At 42.6% G+C, this 22,553-nt stretch overlaps 1 protein-coding gene across 1 annotated transcript; it reads right to left on the minus strand.

Annotated features, from left to right (window-relative positions):
• Positions 1-576: 576 nt before the first annotated feature.
• Positions 577-18,331, minus strand: LOC121531558 (nicotinamide phosphoribosyltransferase-like). The gene is made up of 11 exons (XM_041836817.1): positions 18,227-18,331; positions 14,446-14,602; positions 9,614-9,717; positions 9,290-9,418; positions 7,147-7,305; positions 6,058-6,194; positions 4,576-4,801; positions 4,177-4,296; positions 3,719-3,859; positions 1,157-1,291; positions 577-972 (listed from the first exon to the last, which is right to left on the minus strand). The coding sequence occupies exons 1-11, from the start codon at positions 18,272-18,274 to the stop codon at positions 859-861; spliced, it is 1,470 nt and encodes a 489-aa protein (XP_041692751.1). The 5' UTR covers positions 18,275-18,331; the 3' UTR covers positions 577-858.
• Between the last annotated feature and the right edge of the window lie 4,222 nt (positions 18,332-22,553).

Below are 22,553 nucleotides of genomic sequence, written 5' to 3' on the forward strand. Positions count from 1 at the left end.
GATGAAGCCAAGCGGTTCTTTAACAAGTGCAAAATCCACTCGCCGAGCGGTTCTTTGACAAGTGCAAAATCCACTCGCCGAGCGGTTCTTTAACAAGTGCAGAATCCACTCGAGGTTGGGGCATCATTAGCCTTCCTCCAGCTGCTACTGCTAAACCTAAACAAACCTCCCAGTGCAAGGATGTTCAAGCAACGTCCCTTTATATTTGAATAGATCGCGCGGGGCAGGGGCTCACAGACTGTTAGTTACTTTGAAGACTGTTGTGGCCTGTTACTTTTGAAGACACACACCCGCCCCATTTTAAACTGGCTAATTTCAATCTAGATTGAGAAGTAATTTTGTTGTTTATCCATAACATTTGAAATGAATCTGGCTGGTGTTTTTCTGGATCATTTGTTTATCTTCAATGAACTGGAGGGAAAGGGTTGTTTTGTTCTTACAAATAAATGTTTGAGAATGTGACAATATCCTGGACATATGGCTCATGAACACAGAAGGGAAGCCTGCCTTCCCCGAATTCAACCATAGACAGAGACGATTTAAAATGGGCTTTCAGAAAAAGGAAAATATACATGATAAAATCAAAAAATTCAAGTTTAATTAATCTCAATAAAAGGTGCTTTTTATATAATTTCTCAATCATACATTTCTTAGTTTATATATTTTTAACATTGTGTAACATTGTTCTAATGAAGTGCTTTTAAGTCTCTCTCTCTCTCTCTCTCTCTCTCGCTCTCTCTCTCTGTCTCCAAGGACAACGTTAAGTGCTATTTGTTCTCATCCTAGTGGTCAGTGCTGTACAGGGAGGTAGAAGGGTTCCAGTCCTTTCTGCGTAGTATGTTGGAGCATGTACAGGCCTCAGTCTACAGACTCTTCCAGGTCACAGTCCCTGATCTTGGCGTTGTCTCTGACCTCATCAAATGTATACGTCTTCAGTATCACACCATTTCTGAAAACGGTGTGAAGCAGATCCTGGGGAAAGAAGACAGAGAGAAAGAGGAATAGAGAGTAAACTTATCAACTTTCAATTACAATATGACTTTAAAACAACTCCATAATAGTCCCCCCAAAAATATGTTTGCTTAAGCCTCAGAGAAAGAAAAACAAAAGGCTTTTATCTATGGTTTTAGGATGACCACTTGTTTAAATGGCTTACTGGACCGTATTCCTCCAGGGCCCCCTTCCCTTCCTCAAGGGTCATAAAGTCTCCTGTTGGTGTTCTGTGGAGTGACAGACGACCTTTCTTTGATCTTTTATTAGGGTCAGCAACAGGGTCCTTGAACACATTCAGCTGTAATTAAAAGAACATAATACAACAGTGGTCACCAACCATTTTCTGAGTCCAGATCACTTTCTGAGTCCAGATCACTTTCTAAGTCCAGATCACTTTCTGAGCAGATCATTTTGTGAGTCCAGATTACTTTGAGTCCAAATGCAAGCCGAGATCTACCATTCAGATGTATTTTCTTTACAAGACGTAAGCCTATGCAACATTAAACTATTACAAACAATACTGTAGTAATATAGGACTACTGGGTGATCTGAAAAGTCATAGTCAATCGATCAATAACATAATAATACTATTAGTAAAAAAAAATATTTTCAATTCACAATCTGTAGAAGCAATGAGAATAGAAAGGTTCAGAACTTTTGTAAGACATCACAGTACAGTTGAAATATATATGGCAAATAGAAATCCTATATGGATGGTGTTAAGAGATAGATGGGAGGTGTTTAATGGAATTGAAGGATGGGACTAATAACAACTAACAACAAACAATAACAAGATAACTAATAATGTAGGCACGCTGTGTCCATAATAAGTGTATGGGTTGTAGGTTGGGAGCTTTTGTGAAGGAGCACAGTTAGAAATATATGGCAAACCGGATGGACATAATGAAAATGATCGGAGAGGTTGAGAGTAGAAGAAGTTCAGGAGAAAGAACAAACAAAGTGTTACTGCAGACACAGTAATCTGAGCCATCCGATCTGTTGTGATTACATCATGTAGGACTGATATATGATTGGAGGTTAACTTTACAGTAATACTATTGGTCAACATCTCAGATTTTGAATCCAAACAACTCAGATGCTATAAAGGTTCTTATATTCATTGTCCCTTTCTCTTATTTGTGCCTGACCTGCGCTGGTGAGGTACCTACTCTCTCTCTCTCTCCCATGAGCTATGGGCCATGGCACAAGCCAGGGTTTCTCTCTCTCTCTCCCATGAGCTATGGGCCATGGCATAAGCCAGGGTTTCTCTCTCTCTCTCCCATGAGCTATGGGCCATGGCATAAGCCAGGGTTTCTCTCTCTCTCTCCCATGAGCTATGGGCCATGGCACAATTCAGGGTTTCTTGGTCTTTCTCCCACTCTGACCATGTTTAGAATAATGCCTTGTAATGCTTGCTAATGCTTTGTAACTTCAGCTCATGCCTTTTATAATGTTATCATTCATTTTACAAAGTAATTAAATACACTTGTATTTAGAATTCCATTCTCATGACCATTTATTGATCTTCGTCAGCTAAATGCATAATACTTGATTGTACATGATTTAACTATAGTGTTCTTGCATATTGCTATTTATTTTACATTTTAGTCATTTAGCAGACGCTCTTATCCAGAGCGACTTACAGGAGCAATTAGGGTTAAGTGCCTTGCTCAAGGGCACATCGACAGATTTTTCACCTAGTCGGCTTGGGGATTAGAACCAGCGACCTTTCGGTTACTGGCACAACGCTCTTAACCACTAAGCTACCTGCCGCCCCATTTATCTTATGGAGTCAGATAATTCATTTTAATAGTCTAATTGCTAAGTCTTATTACGGATCGCGTGTGATGTATATATAATATGCTTCCATATCAAATATTGGCCACTACAATAGTAATGAATTACAGTGTTATTACACAGGTATTAGAGCAGCTTCATATAAAGTGTTAACAAAGACTTGGGCTCTTTCCCAATTCATCTTTCCTCTCCTCCTCTCTCCTCTCCTCCTCTCTCCTAGCCTCCTCTCTCCTAGCCTCCTCTCTCCTAGCCTCTTCTCTCCTAGCCTCCTCTCTCCTAGCCTCTTCTCTCCTAGCCTCCTCTCTCCTAGCCTCCTCTCTCCTAGCCTCCTCTCTCCTAGCCTCCTCTCTCCTAGCCTCTTCTCTCCTAGCCTCCTCTCTCCTAGCCTCCTCGGAACGTATTGGATGAGAAGGACCGAGAGGAGGGAACCTGGATCTTCTCCTCCAATGCTTTTTCGGAGGAAGCAATGAGAGAGGACACAAGGAATTGAGAACATATGAATTGAGAACAGATGAATTGAGAACAGATTAACTGAGAACAGATGAACTGAGAACAGATGAATTGAGAACAGATGAATTGAGAACAGATGAACTGAGAACAGATGAACTGAGAACAGATGAACTGAGAACAGATTAACTGAGAACAGATGAACTGAGAACAGATTAACTGAGAACAGATGAACTGAGAACAGATGAACTGAGAACAGATTAACTGAGAACAGATGAACTGAGAACAGATGAACTGAGAACAGATGAACTGAGAACAGATGAACTGAGAACAGATTAACTGAGAACAGATGAATTGAGAACAGATGAACTGAGAACATATTAACTGAGAACATATGAATTGAGAACAGATGAATTGAGAAAGAATCATGAATTCACAACAATGTCCTCTCATGACAATGACTGGACGTTCACTGACTCACCCCCAGTCCGTTGGTCACCACAAAGCTGCACTTGAAGCAGCAGCTGAGCAGGTCCCGGGTCAGTTTCTGGAGCAGGGCACCGCCCGACCCAAAGCCCACGTTCTCTACACTCCACCTGTGTTGCTTCATCCCCGCCACAATCTGAAGACGACAGAACACCCGAGGGGTGGGTCCAAGGTTATTTTACAGAACCAAGCCCTAATAATACTACTCATTTAAAAGCAGTGGATTCCATTCCAATCTTACCCGGAGAAAGCCTGGAGTGGTTCAAAGCTTCCAAACCAGTCTGTCACACAATGGATTCAACTAATCCTAGTCTCCAGACTTTGCTTAGTTGAATCAAGTGTGTGGCTGACCGGTTGCAATGAGACTGGTTACAATAGAACCTTGGAACAACAGATACGATTGGACCCCACTGGTAGGAGGGTCAGGTAGGCAGGTGAGTCCAGTGAACCTACCTCCTGCAGTGTGTTGATGTCCACACCATCCCCCTGGATGACTCGGATGTAAGGGGGCAGCACCTTGTATCCTTTGCTGTTCTCTGTGGTGTGGAACTTCCTCCCTAAAATCTCCAACACCTTGGAATCAGCAAGATAGTGAGAGACATGTTCATAGTCCTGCTCTCTCTTTAATGATTTGAATGTATTTATAATGAGCTGTTGACAGAAGACTTTAACATCATAATGGTCCTACACAGTGCCGGTGATACTGCCAGTGAGACCCATGCCCTTTCTCCATTAGAACCAGAAAAACACTAGGACAAAAGAGAACTAAAGAGAACCAGGCCCGATGGTTCCACTACCGATGGACTGTTGTAAACTACTAGCGCTAGGTGATGCTTTATCTATCTTCTCTACCTTGAGGACGGTGTCTAAGGGGTCTCCTGAGTCTGGCCTGATGACCAGGGGTGCGTCAGCGCTGCGGGACTCGATGAGGCTCCTGAGGTCCTCTCCCCAGATCTTCTCACAGGCGTTGTAGATATCATAGCTGTCGCTGACGATGGACACGGGCACGTTGGGGAACTGCCTCACAATGTGCTCAAAGGCATCTTTCTCATGGTCCTTACCCCAGGCGGTGATGGTGCTGGCAATAAAATATTTATCCATAGGTAAGCAATACAGAAAATCACTTAAACTAAACCGTGACTAAATGTGTTTGAGAAACACAGAAGAACAGTGTAGTACAACACAAAACTCAGAAGAGGGCGCTATATATCATGCTCTGAAAATGATACTGAGACTTGATTAGTTCTCTGGAATGAATTAAAAAGTTAAACCTACTTGTGACGGCCATGTACATATAAAATCAGTCAATTTCTACAGTGTGATTGCATGCTTTAGCTTTAATCTGTGCTAATTGTGCTGTACCCGCTGTGTCTACCTGTGTCTCTGTGTTACCTGTGTCTCTGTGTTTACCTGTGTCTCTGTGTTTACCTGTGTCTCTGTGTCTACCTGTGTCTCTGTGTTACCTGTGTCTCTGTGTTACCTGTGTCTCTGTGTTACCTGTGTCTCTGTGTCTACCTGTGTCTCTGTGTTACCTGTGTCTCTGTGTTACCTGTGTCTCTGTGTCTACCTGTGTCTCTGTGTTACCTGTGTCTCTGTGTCTACCTGTGTCTCTGTGTTACCTGTGTCTCTGTGTCTACCTGTGTCTCTGTGTTACCTGTGTCTCTGTGTTACCTGTGTCTCTGTGTTACCTGTGTTTCTGTGTCTACCTGTGTCTCTGTGTTACCTGTGTCTCTGTGTTACCTGTGTCTCTGTGTTACCTGTGTCACTGTGTTACCTGTGTCTCTGTGTCTCTGTGTTACCTGTTTCTCTGTGTCTACCCGCGTCTCTGTGTTACCTGTGTCTCTGTGTTACCTGTGTCTCTGTTACCTGTGTCTCTGTCTACCCGTGTCTCTGTGTTACCTGTGTCTCTGTGTCTACCTGTGTCTCTGTGTCTACCTGTGTCTCTGTGTCTACCTGTGTCTCTGTGTCTACCTGTGTCTCTGTGTCTACCTGTGTCTCTGTGTTACCTGTGTCTCTGTGTCTACCTGTGTCTCTGTGTCTACCTGTGTCTCTGTGTCTACCTGTGTCTCTGTGTCTACCTGTGTCACTGTGTTACCTGTGTCTCTGTGTTACCTGTGTCTCTGTGTTACCTGTGTCTCTGTGTTACCTGTGTCTCTGTGTCTACCTGTGTCTCTGTGTTACCTGTGTCTCTGTGTTACCTGTGTCTCTGTGTTACCTGTGTCTCTGTGTTACCTGTGTCTCTGTGTTACCTGTGTCTCTGTGTTACCTGTGTCTCTGTGTTACCTGTGTCTCTGTGTTACCTGTGTCTCTGTGTTACCCGTGTCTCTGTGTTACCTGTGCTCTGCAGCTGGCACAGAGAAGCCGGGCACAGGGTCTTTGGTGCCGTAGTACTTCTTAATGACACAGATACCAGCCACCGTGTCTGTGCCTTTAAAGTTCACCAGGTGGGCAGACGCTCCGATGCCAGCGGTCTGAAACCAGACAAAAACATAAACAGTATGGCATCAGAGGATGTGAAACTGAAAGTGTTTTTTTGATTACAAAGGGTGTGTTCGTAAATTCACTATGGAGTGCCAGAATGCGCTCAGAGTCTGCTCTGTAAATTCAGAGTGTTTCGCTCTCGGAGCGTTCAGAGCACACACTGGACGCTCTGGCCGAGGAGTAGGGCTGATCCGAGCATTCTGACCTCACAACGGCAGTCAAGCACCCAAGCTAACTGGCTAAAGTTGGCTAGCTTGCTAGCTACTTCCAGACACAAATGAGAGAACACCTCACTCTGACCATTTTACTTGCCATAGCAGAGCTGGCTGGCGTTGGTGACTGTAACTGTGCTGCTGGCAACAATTAAAGTTTTTTTGCAGACATTTACTGACACTGGCCATATTCAACGGGTGTTGAGCGTTCATAAATTAATCAGTTATTCTGCGCTCTGGCACACTCAGACGAGAGTCTCTGAAATCGGAGTAGATAGCCAGAGGGAATTTACGAACACACCCAAAGTGTTTTTGTGTAGAGGAAGGTTTCCCAAACTCGGTCCTTGGGCCCCCTGCGTGCACGTTTTGGTTTTCTGCCCTAACACTACACAGCTGATTCAAATAATCAAAGCCCAGGACCGAGTTTGGGAAACCTTGGCGTAGAGCAGTGTTTCTCAAACCTTTACTCTGGGACCCCCAGACATTTTACAATTTTGTTTTAGCCCTGAATTAGCCCACCTGACTTACCTGGTCAAGAGCTTGATGAATAGATAAAATACATGGAACGGCTGGGGTTCCCTGAGGAGAGGTTTGGGAAAGGGCCTTTGTTCGACCCCAGGTTGGGAAATCGGCAGGGACCTGCTCCATTATGCTATCCATATGTATGTTGTATGTACAGTGTGATGAATCCAACACTATTATCATAATGATCATTAATTACAGTAAGTACCTCTTGAGATGAGACTCCCCTGTAGCCAAAGTCATGCAGTTTATACTCCAGTTTGTCCAGGTTCCCTGACGTCTCCAGTAGAGACCTGGCTAGGATCTTCTTCTGCTCTCTGGAGTTAGTCGCTACTGTAATGGGGTACCAGATCTGCACCAGGATGGTCTGAGAGAGGAAGAGAGGGAAGAGTTGGTGATGCTGGGGAAAGTACATCATGCACTTGAATCAGCGCTACTTACTACACAACATCTATAGATAAATACATTCAAGCACTTACAGGGGGACCATACTTGCGATCATAAGCAAGAATTTAAAGTTAAACAAGTTCTCACGCACAAAATGCATATCATCCAATTAAAATTGTCGATTTACTTGCATGTGACATAAATCTAAATTGTAGCTGGTCCCATCAGATAACATGGCACACGTTAGGCCTTTGCTAACCTCAACAGGTGGCAGTGATTACATCCTGGCACAACTTCTGCAGCCAATTAAAATCGTAGACGTAGTTGGACGTGTTCCAACACTTGTTCATGGAAGCATCCTTAACATACCTCAGTCCAACAGCACCTTCTGATCAATATGTAACTAGGCTATCATGTGTATTTGACTGACTGGTCAAATTACTCTCTGTGTAAAGTGCATAGTCCATGTACTTGTCACAGATTTTGGCCCCTTTGAAATGTAGAATTACATGTATGTGATGGAAAGGGACGTAGCCTACAGCCAACAGCTTGAAAATGAAAAAGGAATTTAATTCCAGCCTTGCACACAAACAAACTGCTATTGCCTGCATTATTATAATAATCCACTTCGTCACATGCGTTTTGAATCGAGCATCAAGGACCGGCATTGAACAGTTTTCTCCTCAACAAAAAAGCTTAATGCGAGGTGGACTCGAAATCACGGTTAAAAAATACTATTGATTACAAGTCAACTGTAGTGGAAGAATGAGAGAAGATGATACTCGCGACTGGCTGGCGTTGGAGCACAGCGTGACCCCTCAAACATGATTTATGACATTGTTTGGAAGGAAGACCATCTGAGGGCTATCACAGGAATCCAACACGCCTTATCTGTGCCAAGTTCAATAAAGAGACATTCTCATGGAAGTCCTGGGGTCACTGACGCCAAGACAGGTGTGACGACTGATGAAACGTGAATTAAATGTTACTGTGTGAATTCAATTATCGTCTTTGTTTCAAGAGCTGATAAAGAGCTGCACATTTTGATATGTCTTATTGCATTGTATGTTTTCTGGTTTATGTATTTTTTAAGTGACTGGATTGAAATTGTATATTCGGTTCGTCGTTTCTTTTTACGATGTACGTCGATAAACTTTCTTGTAAGGACCTCATTTATATTTTTTCCATAAAAGCAAATGGATGTGTGTGAAAATATAAACTTTTTTTTTACTTTGTCATGTATGCGAAAACGTGAAAATGTTGTCTAACTAGTAACCTAGTCAAGGATGCATCAGTGCAATATTGCCACACAACATTTTGTTACAGACCAATGATAAACCTTGAATTTGTAGGTTCAAAATAAGAAATGCCATTGGTTGGTGGATAGAAAATCTAATATCTTTGATAGGCTGCAGCAGAAGTTGTGCCAGGATGTAATCACTGTCACTTGGAGAGGTTTCATGCAAGTAAATCGTCTATTTTAATTGGCGGATACTTTGAATGCGTGCTTATGTTTGCAAGTATGGCATCAGGCTCTTTTAGAAACCTTGCATTTTATTGATGTTGTTTATGGGGAGTCTCTGCCTTGACACTTTCTACCATGAGCAAAATATAGATAGACAACAATGCACAAAGCATCTGTCCAAATGATGTTGTATCCAGTGCTGAACCATGACTCAAAGACGCTATGGTAATGTCATAGTGAAAAAGGGGGTTAGGCACCGACTAGAGGCCAGTAGCCTGGTCCCAGATCTGTTTGTGCTGTCTTGCCAACTCCTATGGTCATTGTCGCATGAGTTGGCAAGACAGCAAAGACAGATCTGGGACCAGGCTAAGACGCCATATTCAATTCAGTTCAATTCAATGGGCTTTATCGGCACGGGAAACATATGCTTACGTTGACAAAGCAAGTGAAATAGATAATAAACAAAAGTGAAATGAACAATCAAACATTTCTGACTAACCTCCACCCAGTTGGTGAGCCAGTAGCATTCTGGGTCAGTACTCTCCACGGTGAAGAGGACATTACCCCTGGGGATCACACTACCCTCAGGGACTGCCTTGATTTCAATGGGCAGGTGGCCGTCATACTTCTGAAATACAAACACTCAGGGATCAGTACTGTAGCATGATTAGACCACAGAACAACAGATGGTTTTGGTTTATGATGAAGTAAGAACATTTATAAGAAAAGTCCTTCAAAAACCAGGAAATCAAAACTATCACTAAAATATTACATGTAGCTCCTTTAACATGCAATACATACAAAAAACCCTGCTGCCTAATACCTCCAGTATGTACTCCCAGCCCTTTTCGTTGAACACATCATCCTGAAAGTGTTCACGGTAAACTTCCTTTGCTTCTTTGATCTTATTTGGAGTCACCACCTTCCCTGGGAAGGTGAGAGATGAGAGATATGGGTAAGATGTAAATCACATAATTGTGAGAGGAAGCTGGGAAAGACAAATGTACAGTTGAAGTCAGAAGTTTACATACACTTAGGTTGGAGTCATTAAAAGTCATTTTTTCAACCACTCCACAAATTTCTTGTTAACAAACTACAGTTTTGGCAAGTCGGTTAGGACATCTACTTTGTGCATGACACAAGTAATTTTTCCAACAATTGTTTACAGACAGATTATTTCACTTTTATTTCACTGTATCACAATTCCAGTGGGTCAGAAGTTTACATACACTAAGTTGACTGTGCCTTTAAACAGCTTGGAAAATTCCAGAAAATGATGTCATGGCTTTAGAAGCTTCTGATAGGCTAATTTACATCATTTTAGTCAATTGGAGATGTACTGGATGTATTTCAAGGCCTACCTTCAAACTCAGTGCCTCTTTGCTTGACATCATGGGAAAATCAAAAGAAATCCTTGGGAGCAATTTCCAAACGCCTGAAGGTACCACGTTCATCTGTACAAACAATAGTACGCAAGTATAAACACCATGGGACCACGCAACCGTCATACCGCTCAGGAAGGAGACGCGTTCTGTCTCCTAGCGATGAACGTACTTTGGTGCGAAATGTGCAAATCAATCCCAGAACAACAGCAAAGGACCTTGTGAAGATGCTGGAGGAAACAGGTACAAAAGTATCTATATCCACAGTAAAACAAGTCCTATATCGACATAACCTGAAAGGCCGCTCAGCAAGGAAGAAGCCACTGCTCCAAAACCGCCATAAAAAAGCCAGACATGGGGACGAAGATCGTACTTTTTGGAGTAATGTCCTCTGGTCTGATGAAACAAAAATAGAACTGTTTGGCCATAATGACCATCGTTACGTTTGGAAGAAAAAGAGGTTTGCTTGCAAGCCGAAGAACACCATCCCAAACGTGAAGCACGGGGGTGGCAGCATCATACTGTGGGAGTGCTTTGCTGCAGGAGGGACTGGTGCACTTCACAAAATAGATGGCATCATGAGGAAGGAAAATTATGTGGATATATTGAAGCAACATCTCAAGACATCAGTCAGGAAGTTAAAGCTTAGTCGCAAATGGGTCTTCCAAATGGACAATGACCCCAAGCATACTTCCAAAGTTGTGGCAAAATGGCTTAAGGACAACAAAGTCAAGGTATTGGAGTGTCCATCACAAAGCCCTGACCTCAATCCTATAGAACATTTGTGGGCAGAACTGAAAAAGTGTGTGCGAGCAAGGAGGCCTACAAACCTGACTCAGTTACACCAGCTCTGTCAGGAGGAATGGGCCAAAATTCACCCAACTTATTGTGGGAAGCTTGTGGAAGGCTACCCGAAACGTTTGACCCAAGTTAAACAATTTAAAGGCAATGCTACCAAATACTAATTGAGTTTGTGTAAACTTCTGACCCACTGGGAATGTGATGAAAGAAATAAAAACTCAAATAAATCATTCTCTCTACTATTATTCTGACATTTCACATTCTTAAAATAAAGTGGTGATCCTAACTGACATAAAACAGGGAATTTTTATTAGGATTAAATGTCAGGAATTGTGAAAAACTGAGTTTAAATGTATTTGGCTAAGGCAGGGGTGTCAAACGTCCGGCCCGCGGGCCGGATCAGGCCCGCAAACGGGTTTAATCCGGCCCGCGAGATGATAAAAAAAAAAAAAAATTGTAAAGTATAAAAATGCGCTGCAATTTTTCAATAAAATAAACTGCTGTTCCAATTGCGTCCACTGGATGGCGCAATAGCAATTGTGTTAAGCAAGCAAACTGTTTATACCAGGGCAGAGCAAGTAGGTCAAGCACGTGCAGCCAATGAGCTACTTTGTTTTGCCCGCAATATTTATTACGGCTTCTACTTTTAACATTATGTGCTTTGGCACCCTCATTGCCCCAATATGTCTCTGTCAAAAAAGAGAAAAGTGGACGCAGAGTGCAGAGTGTTCGAAGAAAAATGGTCATCCTATTTATTCACGGAATTGAATGGGAAAGCTGTATGTTTGGTGTGTTCAGAGCATGTTGCAGTGCTGAAAGAATATAACCTTCGTCGCCACTATGTGAGTCTTCATGCCGACAAATATGACAACTTTCAAGGACAGCGGAGATGAGAGAAGGTGAATGAACTGTTGGCGGGTCTGAAGAAACAGCAGTCTGTGTTTACTCACAGCCGAGACATCAGTGACGCTGCAGTGAAAGCTAGCTACCTCATTGCTAATGAAATCGCAGTGGCTTCAAAACCATTTAGTGAGGGTGAATTTGTAAAAACATGCATGATGAAGGCAGCGGAGATTGTGTGCCCTGAAAAGCGGCAGGCTTTTGCAAATATCAGCCTGACAAGAAACACAGTTGCAGACAGGATTTCCGATCTTTCAGTGGATTTGGACAGCCAGTTGAAGCAAAAAGTAAAGTCATTTATTGCGTTTTCGGTTGCAATTGATGAAAGCACGGACATTACAGATGTTGCACAACTGGCCATTTTCATCCGCGGAGTTGATGACACATTGACCGTCACCGAGGAGTTCGTGGAGTTGGTGCCGATGACAGATACAACGACAGCAGCTGATATTTTTACCGCACTCGTCGGCGCGCTAGACAGGGTCGGAGTGGACTGGTCCCGCGCTGTCAGCCTGGCTACAGATGGTGCGCCCTTAATGATCGGGAAAAAAGCAGGCGTTGTGACAAAGTTCAGAGAGAAAGTGCAATCTGCAAATGGAGGACGTGATTTTTTGACTTTTCACTGTATTTTGCACCAGGAGGCTTTGTGTTGCAAGTCATTAAAGATGGATAACGTCATGAAGGTGGTCATCCAAACTGTTAATTTCATCCGATCCAGAAGCCTGAATCACCGTCAGTTTGACAGCCTTCTCAGAGAGAAAGACCACATCTATGGCCTGCCATACCACACTGAGGTAAGATGGTTAAGCCGAGGTGCTGTGCTGAGGCGTTTCTTTGATTTACGAGAAGAAATTGAACAGTTCATGGAAGAAAAGGGCAAACCAGTGTTAGAATTTCATTCCGCAGAATGGATGCAGGACCTTGCATTTATGGTGGATGTTACAGAGCACCTGAATAACTTGAACAAACAGCTGCAAGGGCGCAACAAAGTTGTCACGCAGTATTATGACAGCATACGTTCTTTCAAGTTGAAGCTTGTTGGAAGTCATTGTTGGAGACGCAACTTGCCGGTGGTGATGCAGCTCACTTCCCCTGTCTGAAAAATGTGTGCGCGACCCAACATGTGGCAGACATGAAGCGGTTCAAAGAGAAAATAACGGGACTGTTACGGGAGTTTGAGCAACGCTTTCAGATTTATGTTTATATGTTTTTATGTTGATGTGCTATTGTTTTTAATTTATTTTATTTTATTTGTATATTTAACCTATTCTTGACTCTGTGGTTCTTGCACTTGTTTGGGGAACAGGATTTCATAATTTTTATCTACATTTCTGCCTGAGAAATGACACCCTGATATAGTTCTGTGATCTGTGAAACAGTTCTGTTAATCACTGAGGCATTGTGTGTTTGTGTGTTCTTTTTCTTTAGAATTTTCAAATAAACTTGACGTGTTTTATGATTAATAGTGATGTTGTGCTTGTACTATTTTGGACACACTGTCCTCAGGCTCCAGCTTTATGTTGTATGTTGATCGTATTAAAACAAAGAAAACAATCTGAAATTGTTGTTTTTAAGTTATATATACCATGATTTTTCCGGTCCGGCCCACTTGGGAATAGATTTTCCTCCATGTGGCCCCTGAGCTAAAATGAGTTTGACACCCCTGCTGTAGAACATTTGTGGGCAGAACTGAAAAGGCGTGAGCGAGCAAGGAGGCCTACAAACCTGACTCAGTTACACCAGCTCTGTCAGGAGGAATGGGCCAAAATTCACCCAACTTATTGTGGGAAGCTTGTGGAAGGCTACCCGAAACGTTTGACCCAAGTTAAACAATTTAAAGGCAATGCTACCAAATACTAATTGAGTGTGTGTAAACTTCTGACCCACTGGGAATGTGATGAAAGAAATAAAAGCTCAAATAAATCATTCTCTCTACTATTATTCTGACATTTCACATTCTTAAAATAAAGTGGTGATCCTAACTGACCTAAGACAGGGAATTTTTACTAGGATTAAATGTCAGGAATTGTGGAAAAAACTGAGTTTAAATGTATTTGGCTAAGGTGTATGTAAACTTCCGACTTCAACTGTAAATTAAGAATAAGACAGTAAAAGTTGTGTACTAGTGGTGTACTAGGTGTGTACTAGTGGTGTACTAGTGGTGTACTAGGTGTGTACTAGTGGTGTACTAGGTGTGTACTAGTGGTGTACTTGAGGTGTACTAGGTGTGTACTAGTGGTGTACTAGTAGTGTACTAGAGGTGTACTAGGTGTGTACTAGGTGTGTACTAGTGGTGTACTAGAGGTGTACTAGATGTGTACTAGTGGTGTACTAGTGGTGTACTAGAGGTGTACTAGGTGTGTACTAGTGGTGTACTAGGTGTGTACTAGTGGTGTACTAGTGGTGTACTAGAGGTGTACTAGGTGTGTACTAGTGGTGTACTAGGTGTGTACTAGGTGTGTACTAGTGGTGTACTAGAGGTGTACTAGAGGTGTACTTGATGCTGTTCTTTTTCATGGTCCTTCGAGCGGAATGGTCAATTTAGTAATAGTAAGAATGATATTTGTCTTACCTTTCAGATACTTATGAAGGATATACTGAAGTCCATAAAATACAGTTTCATCATATTTCACTTTCTGAATCTTAGTGGATTGTGTTTTCTTTGCCCGACACTCGAAGTAGGAGTAAACCTTGCTGGTGTTAGGAGGGTACTGCTTGTAATGTGTGACCTGAAATAACATTATAGAAATACAGTTAATGACAATTATAACCTGGTTGGTTCCAGCCCTGAATGCTGATTGGCTGACCACTGTGGTATATCGGACACTATACCACGGGTATGACAAAACATATATTTTTACTGCTCTAATTACATTGGTAACCACTTTATAATAGCAATAAGGCCCGAGGAGGTGTGAAATATGGCCAATATACCACGGGCTCCTCTGGCCTTATTGCTTAATTATATCACAGCATTGTCGAATACTCATTTTTGATTATGAAAAGTGTCGACGAGTGTCCTGACGAGAAGGCACTATGCCAGGCAAAATTGGGCATCATCAGCTCATTTTTATGGATGTATCCAAATTAATGTCAATAGAAAACAGCTTAAACAAATGCAAATGCAGCTACTTTGCTGTTATTCTGGCTGCAGAGGTCGTCACTGTGTTAGACGTAGCTAGTTGGCTAGCTAGCAAGCAAGGGATAAGAACGTTGGGAACATATAGAATGAACAACTAGGTTGCACCCTTAAATATAGAACTAATCGAACGAACAACTGGGTCGCGTCTCTAGCAACCAAAATATGAAAAGTATGATTTTGCTTATAAAAATACAAATATCAACGGGCAAAAAATGTATTCTGCTGATACATTTGTGCTTTAGTGTTGTTTTCTTTGGTAACTGTGGAATAAGCGGGATAAACACCTCCATTCTGTACATTACCTTGGACAAATGTACTCTGCAAAGGGATGAGGCGGACATCGGCCATTATTTCCAAGGTAATGTACAGAACGTCACTAATTTGACAATCCTGAAACTTCACGTTCTCACACACACTTAACATCAACTGTCCCTCCAACCTGCTTTACATTATGTAGAAATCTACAATCAGAAGAAAACATGCAGATATCTGTACAGGTGTATAATAAACAGGAAGCAGATGTGTCTAAGAGCGTTGTGCCAGTAACCGAAAGGTCGCTGGTTCTAATCCCCGAGCCGACTAGGTGAAAAATCTGTCGATGTGCCCTTGAGCAAGGCACTTAACCCTAATTGCTCATGTAAGTCGCTCTGGATAAGAGCGTCTGCTAAATGACTAAAATGTAAATGTAATGTGTAATATTTGCTACTGAGATTATTTGGGGACTTGTCATCAAAAATCTGCAGTTTCCAGCAGGTGTGTACAATTTTCTCCTTTGCCCTGGAGAAAAATAATCTTACTGTTGGTTAAATAAACGGGCCCAGATGATGTTAGGATATTTGTTTTATTACATAACCATCCCACTCTTCCTCTGCATGCTCTGTGCTAGTGACCTTTGGTATCACTGGCAGCAACGGTCTCCTACCCTTTTCTTCACCCCTTTTCACCCTGATGAATTTAAACTCTAAATGTCACCCAGTTATACCCTGTCTCTGACCTACTCTGCTCCTGCTCTGATGGACCTGACTGAGTAGCGTCCCAGCAAAAGCATAAACAGATGCAAGACAGGATCTGAAAACTATTGACAACATATGACCATTCTTGTGATAGTACAGATGTAGGATCTTTAATTTGGTCACCCTGTTGTTGCAGGAAATGTCCTGCACAGGAGAAAATGCAAACTTCTGGTGTATATTCAAGGTTTAAAAAGGCTTCTAAAGGCTTTTAATTTCTAAAAATGTATCAACACCTACTAAACTGTCCATTAATTATAATCCAAACAATAATTCACATTTCCTGTTGCAGCAGGATTATTTCCTGCTGTGAGAAAATCATTAATATCATACACCTGTATGCCAAAGAAACTGTCTGTATGCTATTTATAATATATGCAGCACAAGGTAGTCAAAGAAGGTGTTCTCTCCAAAGCTACTTGTTTCTGATCAGCAGCTCCAAAAGCAACAGCATTTATTGTGAATGTGAGGTGAACTGTGGAGACCATTGTGTCCACTTCTTAAAGGAGAAGTTTCCTTTTTTACAATCTCAATTTGTTTTGTTATAGAAGGGTCCAGACATAATTTTTTGTGATTTGAAATGTTTTTGAGAAACTTACCCCCAGCAAATCACTTCCTCATCCTTGTTGTGTAGTATGGGGACCACCGCGAAAACATGAACAAATGTTCCAAAACACCAAAATATGTCCTTTTAGAAATGGCAAAGGTCTTTAGATGTTGTACACATGAAATTGTATCATTCCGAACTTTATCTGTAATGTTATATTCCCTTTTGTGCGACTCGAGACGTTTGCCCTATCCAGCTGTTCCATTCTCAGTGTAGCCTGCTGCTACAGGTAACTACCAAAATAATGGAAACACCAACATAAAGTGTCTTAATAGCACGTTGGGCCACCACGAGCCACCAGAACAGCTTCAATGTGCTTCCTGTGTGAAAGCACTCCATACTTTCAGTATACTTTGGATCCGTCATTTACTCAAGTGGTTCCTTTATTTTGGCAGTTACCTGGAGATTGGGTAGAGGTATCGCTATAACGTTGCAGATAAAGTTCGGAATTACACAAATGTAATGTGTACAACATCTAAAGGCCTGCATCACTATACTGAGAGCTTTGCTGTTTCTAAAATGAGTTATTTGGGTGTTTTTGGAGCCTTTGTTCATGTTTCCTCGGGTCCCCCATACTACACAATGAGGATGAGGAAGTGATTTGCTGTTTGGGGTAAGTTTCTCAAAAACGTGAAATCACACAAAAGGTGTCTGGACACCTCCTTTAATCCCTTCAAAAAGTATAACAGCTTGTTTCAGTAGTTTATATCAATAGGTCTGTTGCCAAGCCAACTTCTGTCTAACTGGCATCAATAAAAAAGTGATTGTTTTGGAAATAAACCTCTCTTTGAGGTACTCTCAGTTTGTAACGTCTGAGGCAGCTCTTGACCGCATAAAACAGAACTACTCGACAGTCCAGTGAGCATATCAGGCCTTGAAATCCAAGGGCAGATTAAACCCTTGTCCTCAATGGCAACAAGTCTAAACGGATATTGAAGAATCTAACTGAGCATATGGTTCATAAACTATTATAGCCAACATCAGGTCATAACAATGTATCACCATCTCTATAAAGTATGTAGCTGGGTGTGGTTCCCGCTATTCCTGTGATTTATTACAAGGATACACTGTAACAAGGTGCAGCTGCAGCCTGACCCTTTACTTTTAGTATGACATATTAATTAAATGTACTACAGCCACTATGTTAAAAGACATGGGAATAAAAAAATGAAAAGAAAAGACAAAAACCCACTGATAAAATGTAGATCTGGGTTTTATGATTTATTGCAGCTTTGCATAAAGACCATCATGTTTCACTGTAAACAGAAAGCAATTGGGAATTACTTTCATTTTCGTTTCTGATTATGCGATACCATTATATTAACTTCCAATATAATGGACTCTTATAATATTATTCAGACTTCAGGAGACCATAGAAGGTGACCACAGAACTCAGATATAATACTGTAGCAGGTCTGTTTATCATAGATGATTTGGCTTAGCTGGCTGTGGTTACGTTATACCTTCAAATATCCACACACATAAATTACAATAAATTAGAACCACCACAGACTTAAGACATTTCAAGAGACATAGTCCTAGGTATAATACTGTCGCTAACTATTGCGTAAACCCAGTGCATAATGTCACTCACCTTGTATGAATCGGTAGCCAGCAGAAAGTTGAATTCTCCGTGCTCCATGTTCCCCTCGTGACTGAGTCGCAGCTGTCAGTTTGGTCGAATCTGGGCGCTGAAGGGCGGGGACACGCAGCCACGCGCTGTCGAATGGAGGAGGACGTACAAAAAGGGGTACAAAGTACAAATGGAGATGAAGAGGCGAAGCGAGAGGGTTGACTCCGCCCAAAATATGTCCGCGCGAAAATAAGCATTAAGCAGACCAAGTGAGGAGTTTTTGTATGGTGAGGCAATGAGAGAGAATCAAATTTGGTCAAACTAAGTGAATTTCTATTTTGATAGGTGAGGCTTATTTGATCGAATATAAGTTTCATAATGCTTAGGTTTCGAGTGTACTGAGTTGTGACCCGTTGTTCACATGCGTATCTGCCCTCATTAATACGTGTCACATATCAGTTTGCAAACAATGTAAAAACATGTAAAAAAATAATTAAGTTAATAAAGCTGCATACAAACTTGGTCTCTTTTTTGCTTTCTTGAGTAAGGCAGCTCCAATATGCAGGTGTTTTAGCCTAGCTCAGTGCTTTCTGTGGTGGTGGGGCAGCCAGCGGAACATAAGGAGCCTATGGGTTGGTCATGTTCTCTAGTTGCGCCGTGATTGGCTCAGTGTTCTGTCACTCATGGGGACACTACGTCACTGCAAAATCTAAGGGTAGAGCTCGAAAATTCAAGCCCCTTGGGTGCTGCCATAGAGTAACATTAGAAGTGCCCATCCAAGAAGGCTCAAGGTCATTGGCCACAGATAAAATGACGTCAAATCATGTTATATCTACAATAGCTTTGATTGGACTGATCATGTCAACATCATACTTTCAAAATCTTAGCTAGCAAGCTAGCAGTCATCATCATGAATCAAGTCGACAATCTACTGGCAATTGCTTTTTAAATGTTGTCATATGAAGAGAAATTATGAAGAGAAATTATAGATAAAACATATCGGTGCTCATCGGCCATTGGACATAAACATTACACAACAAGTTGGAAATCGCAAATTCAACAATGAGTGGTTTGGAAGAAATCAGTGGCTAACTGCAAGCATTGCAAAGCAATCACTAGCCTGCTATTCAGTGGAGAGGGTGTGTGGTCCCAAGTCTGGGTTTAAGGGTCTCTTTTCCAAGCTTAAAAGGATAAACATTGGCCATTCTGTCAATCCAGCATTACTTCTGCCGCGCAAAATAGAAACTCAGAACTGGGAAGTCTGACTTCAGTGAGTTCAAGACAACTGGGAACTCAGAAAAAAATTAGCTCCGACTGGGAAAATACATTTTGAACGGTCATCCAGCTCGGAATTGCAAGTCGGGAACTCAGTCCTTTTTCTAGAGCTCCGACCTGAAATCACTGACGTCATCATGATTCAACCTTGTTTTTTTTCAGAGTTCCCAGTTGTCTTGAAAGCACCATAAATCCAGAGAATGCCAGACTTTGATGACAAAGTTTGATGACAAAATGCAAATAGTCCAGGTAGCCATGATTAGCTGTTCAGGAGTCTTATGGCTTGGGGGTAGAAGCTGTTAAGAAGCCTTTTGGACCAAGACTTGGCGCTCTGGTACCGCTTGCCGTGCGGTAGCAGAGAGAACAGTCTATGACTAGTGCTGAACAAATAGTTATATTGACTACGTCTGTCCTAGCTCGCTCATTAATGTCTTAATCGGAATTACGGATTGCCTCTTATCCGCTTGTCATCCCCTTATGCCATAGTTTGTACATCTCAATTGTCAGTAGAAACCACATTTGTTTAAGCAAGTCAGCCATATCAGCTATGTTTTTTTAAAAGGCAGTAAATGAGGCTGAATGAACTGTTTCACTGCCAGACAAGGCAACGCAGATAGCCAGGTGTAGCAGTGGTAAGGTGTTGGGACTGCTGTTGGGACAGCTATATGTAGGCCCTAACATTTTGTGGGCAATGTTTGTCACCGTTATAGTGCAATTAATGTATTGTTTAGTGTTGTGTTGTGTTGTGTAGTGGCTTTGAGCCCATTAAGGGTGTCAGGGTGTCAACGGGAGCTCAGGACATTAAACTCAATGCAACGAAGGTCATGGATATTGAAGATGATATGTATGCCAATGTAGGCACCTTCAGACTGACAGCACAAAGGATGGAGTTGCTCAACAACATTCAGGTACCGCATTCACGCACACACACATTTTCATTTTTGTATCAGGCAACAGTATCCTTTGTGTACTCTCCTTAGTGCTTGAAAGAGTTGAAGAGGTTGAAGGAGAGAGATAAATGCTGCAAGATCTTAATAATACCCTGTGACGTGCTTCAGTAGATTTTCAGTGGTGGAAGAGACCCTCTGGAGTTTCTGTAGTCTGTCTGGGCCTGTAGTGCATTGTGCTGGCATTATAGGCCTTTGCGAGTGTTTTCACTGAAACATCCGTGATGTAAACTTTTCAACTGATAACTTGGCCATACTGGTCATCATGTTTCCGCAGAGCGAGCCCAGTTACAGAAGGAGACAGAAAGGCTAATCATGAAGATCAATGGTGAATTTATTAATAATTCCTGCCAATCATCAGCAGTACTCCCCCTCACAAACTTCTACAGATGCACCATTTAGAGCATCCTGTCGGGCTGTATCACCGCCTGGTACGGCAATTGCACCGTCCACAACCGAAGGGCTCTCCATGCGGCACACTGGCTGCCCTCCAGGACATCTACAGCACCCGGTGTGACAGGAAGGCCAAGAACATCATCAAGGACCTCAGCCACCCGAGCCACACCCCACTACCATCTAGAAGGCGGAGACAGTACAGGTGCATCAAAGCTGGGAACGAGAGACTGAAAAACAGCTTCTATCTCCAGGCCATCAGACCGTTAAATAGTCACCACTAGCCGGCCTCTGCCAAGTACCCCGCCCTGAACCTTAGTCACTGTTACTAGCCGCTTACCACAGGATACTCTACCCTGCACCTTGGAGACTGCTACCTTATGTACATAGTCATTGAACACTGGCAACTTTAATAATGTTTACATACTGTTTTGGCCACTTTATATGTATATACTGTATTATAGTCATTGCTCATCCTATATAACTACTGCTGTACACACCTTTTCTATTCATATACTGTCTATACCAGGGCTCTCCAACCCTGTTCCTGGAGAGCTATCCTCCTGTAGGTTTTACCTCCAACCCTGTTCCTGGAGAGCTACCCTCCTGTAGGTTTTACCTCCAACCCTGTTCCTGGAGAGCTATCCTCCTGTAGGTTTTACCTCCAACCCTGTTCCTGGAGAGCTACCCTCCTGTAGGTTTTACCTCCAACCCTGTTCCTGGAGAGCTACCCTCCTGTAGGTTTTACCTCCAACCCTGTTCCTGGAGAGCTACTCTCCTGTAGGTATTACCTCCAACCCTGTTCCTGGAGAGCTATCCTCCTGTAGGTTTTACCTCCAACCCTGTTCCTGGAGAGCTACCCTCCTGTAGGTTTTACCTCCAACCCTGTTCCTGGAGAGCTGCCCTCCTGTAGGTTTTCACTCCAACCCCAGTTGTAACTAACCTGATTCATCTAATCAAGTAAATTAGTCGACCTGCCATAAAAACACGTGGGGGTGTCTTGACTATGTGATCACGCTCTCCGTAGCCGATGTGAGTAAGACTTTTAAGCAGGTCAACATTCACAAGGCCGCAGGGCCAGACGGATTACCAGGACGTGTACTCCGAGCATGTGCTGAGCAACTGGCAAGTGTCTTCACTGACATTTTCAACATGTCCTTGACTGAGTCTGTAATACCAACATGTTTCAAGCAGACCACCATAGTCCCCGTGCCCAAGGACACTAAGATAACCTGCCTAAATTACTACCGACCCGTAGCACTGACGTCTGTAGCCATGAAGTGCTTTGAAAGGCTGATCATGGCTCACAGCAACACCATTATCCCAGAAACCCTAGACCCACTCCAATTTGCATACCGCCCCAACAGATCCACAGATGATGCAATCTCTATTGCACTCCACACTGCCCTTTCCCACCTGGACAAGAGGAACACCTACGTGAGAATGCTATTCATTGACTACAGCTCAGCGTTCAACACCATAGTGCCCTCAAAGCTCATCACTAAGCTAAGGATCCTGGGACTAAACACCTCCCTCTGCAACTGGATCCTGGACTTCCTGACGGGCCGCCCCCAGGTGGTAAGGGTAGGTAACAACACATCTGCCACGCTGATCCTCAACACGGGGGCCCCTCAGGGGTGCATGCTCAGTCCCCTCCTGTACTCCCTGTGACTGCATGGCCAGGCACGACTCCAACACCATCATTAAGTTTTCCGACGACTCAACAGTGGTAG

This window comes from Coregonus clupeaformis, unplaced genomic scaffold, assembly GCF_020615455.1.
Source record: "Coregonus clupeaformis isolate EN_2021a unplaced genomic scaffold, ASM2061545v1 scaf0361, whole genome shotgun sequence".
NCBI classification, from domain to species: Eukaryota; Metazoa; Chordata; class Actinopteri; order Salmoniformes; family Salmonidae; genus Coregonus; species Coregonus clupeaformis.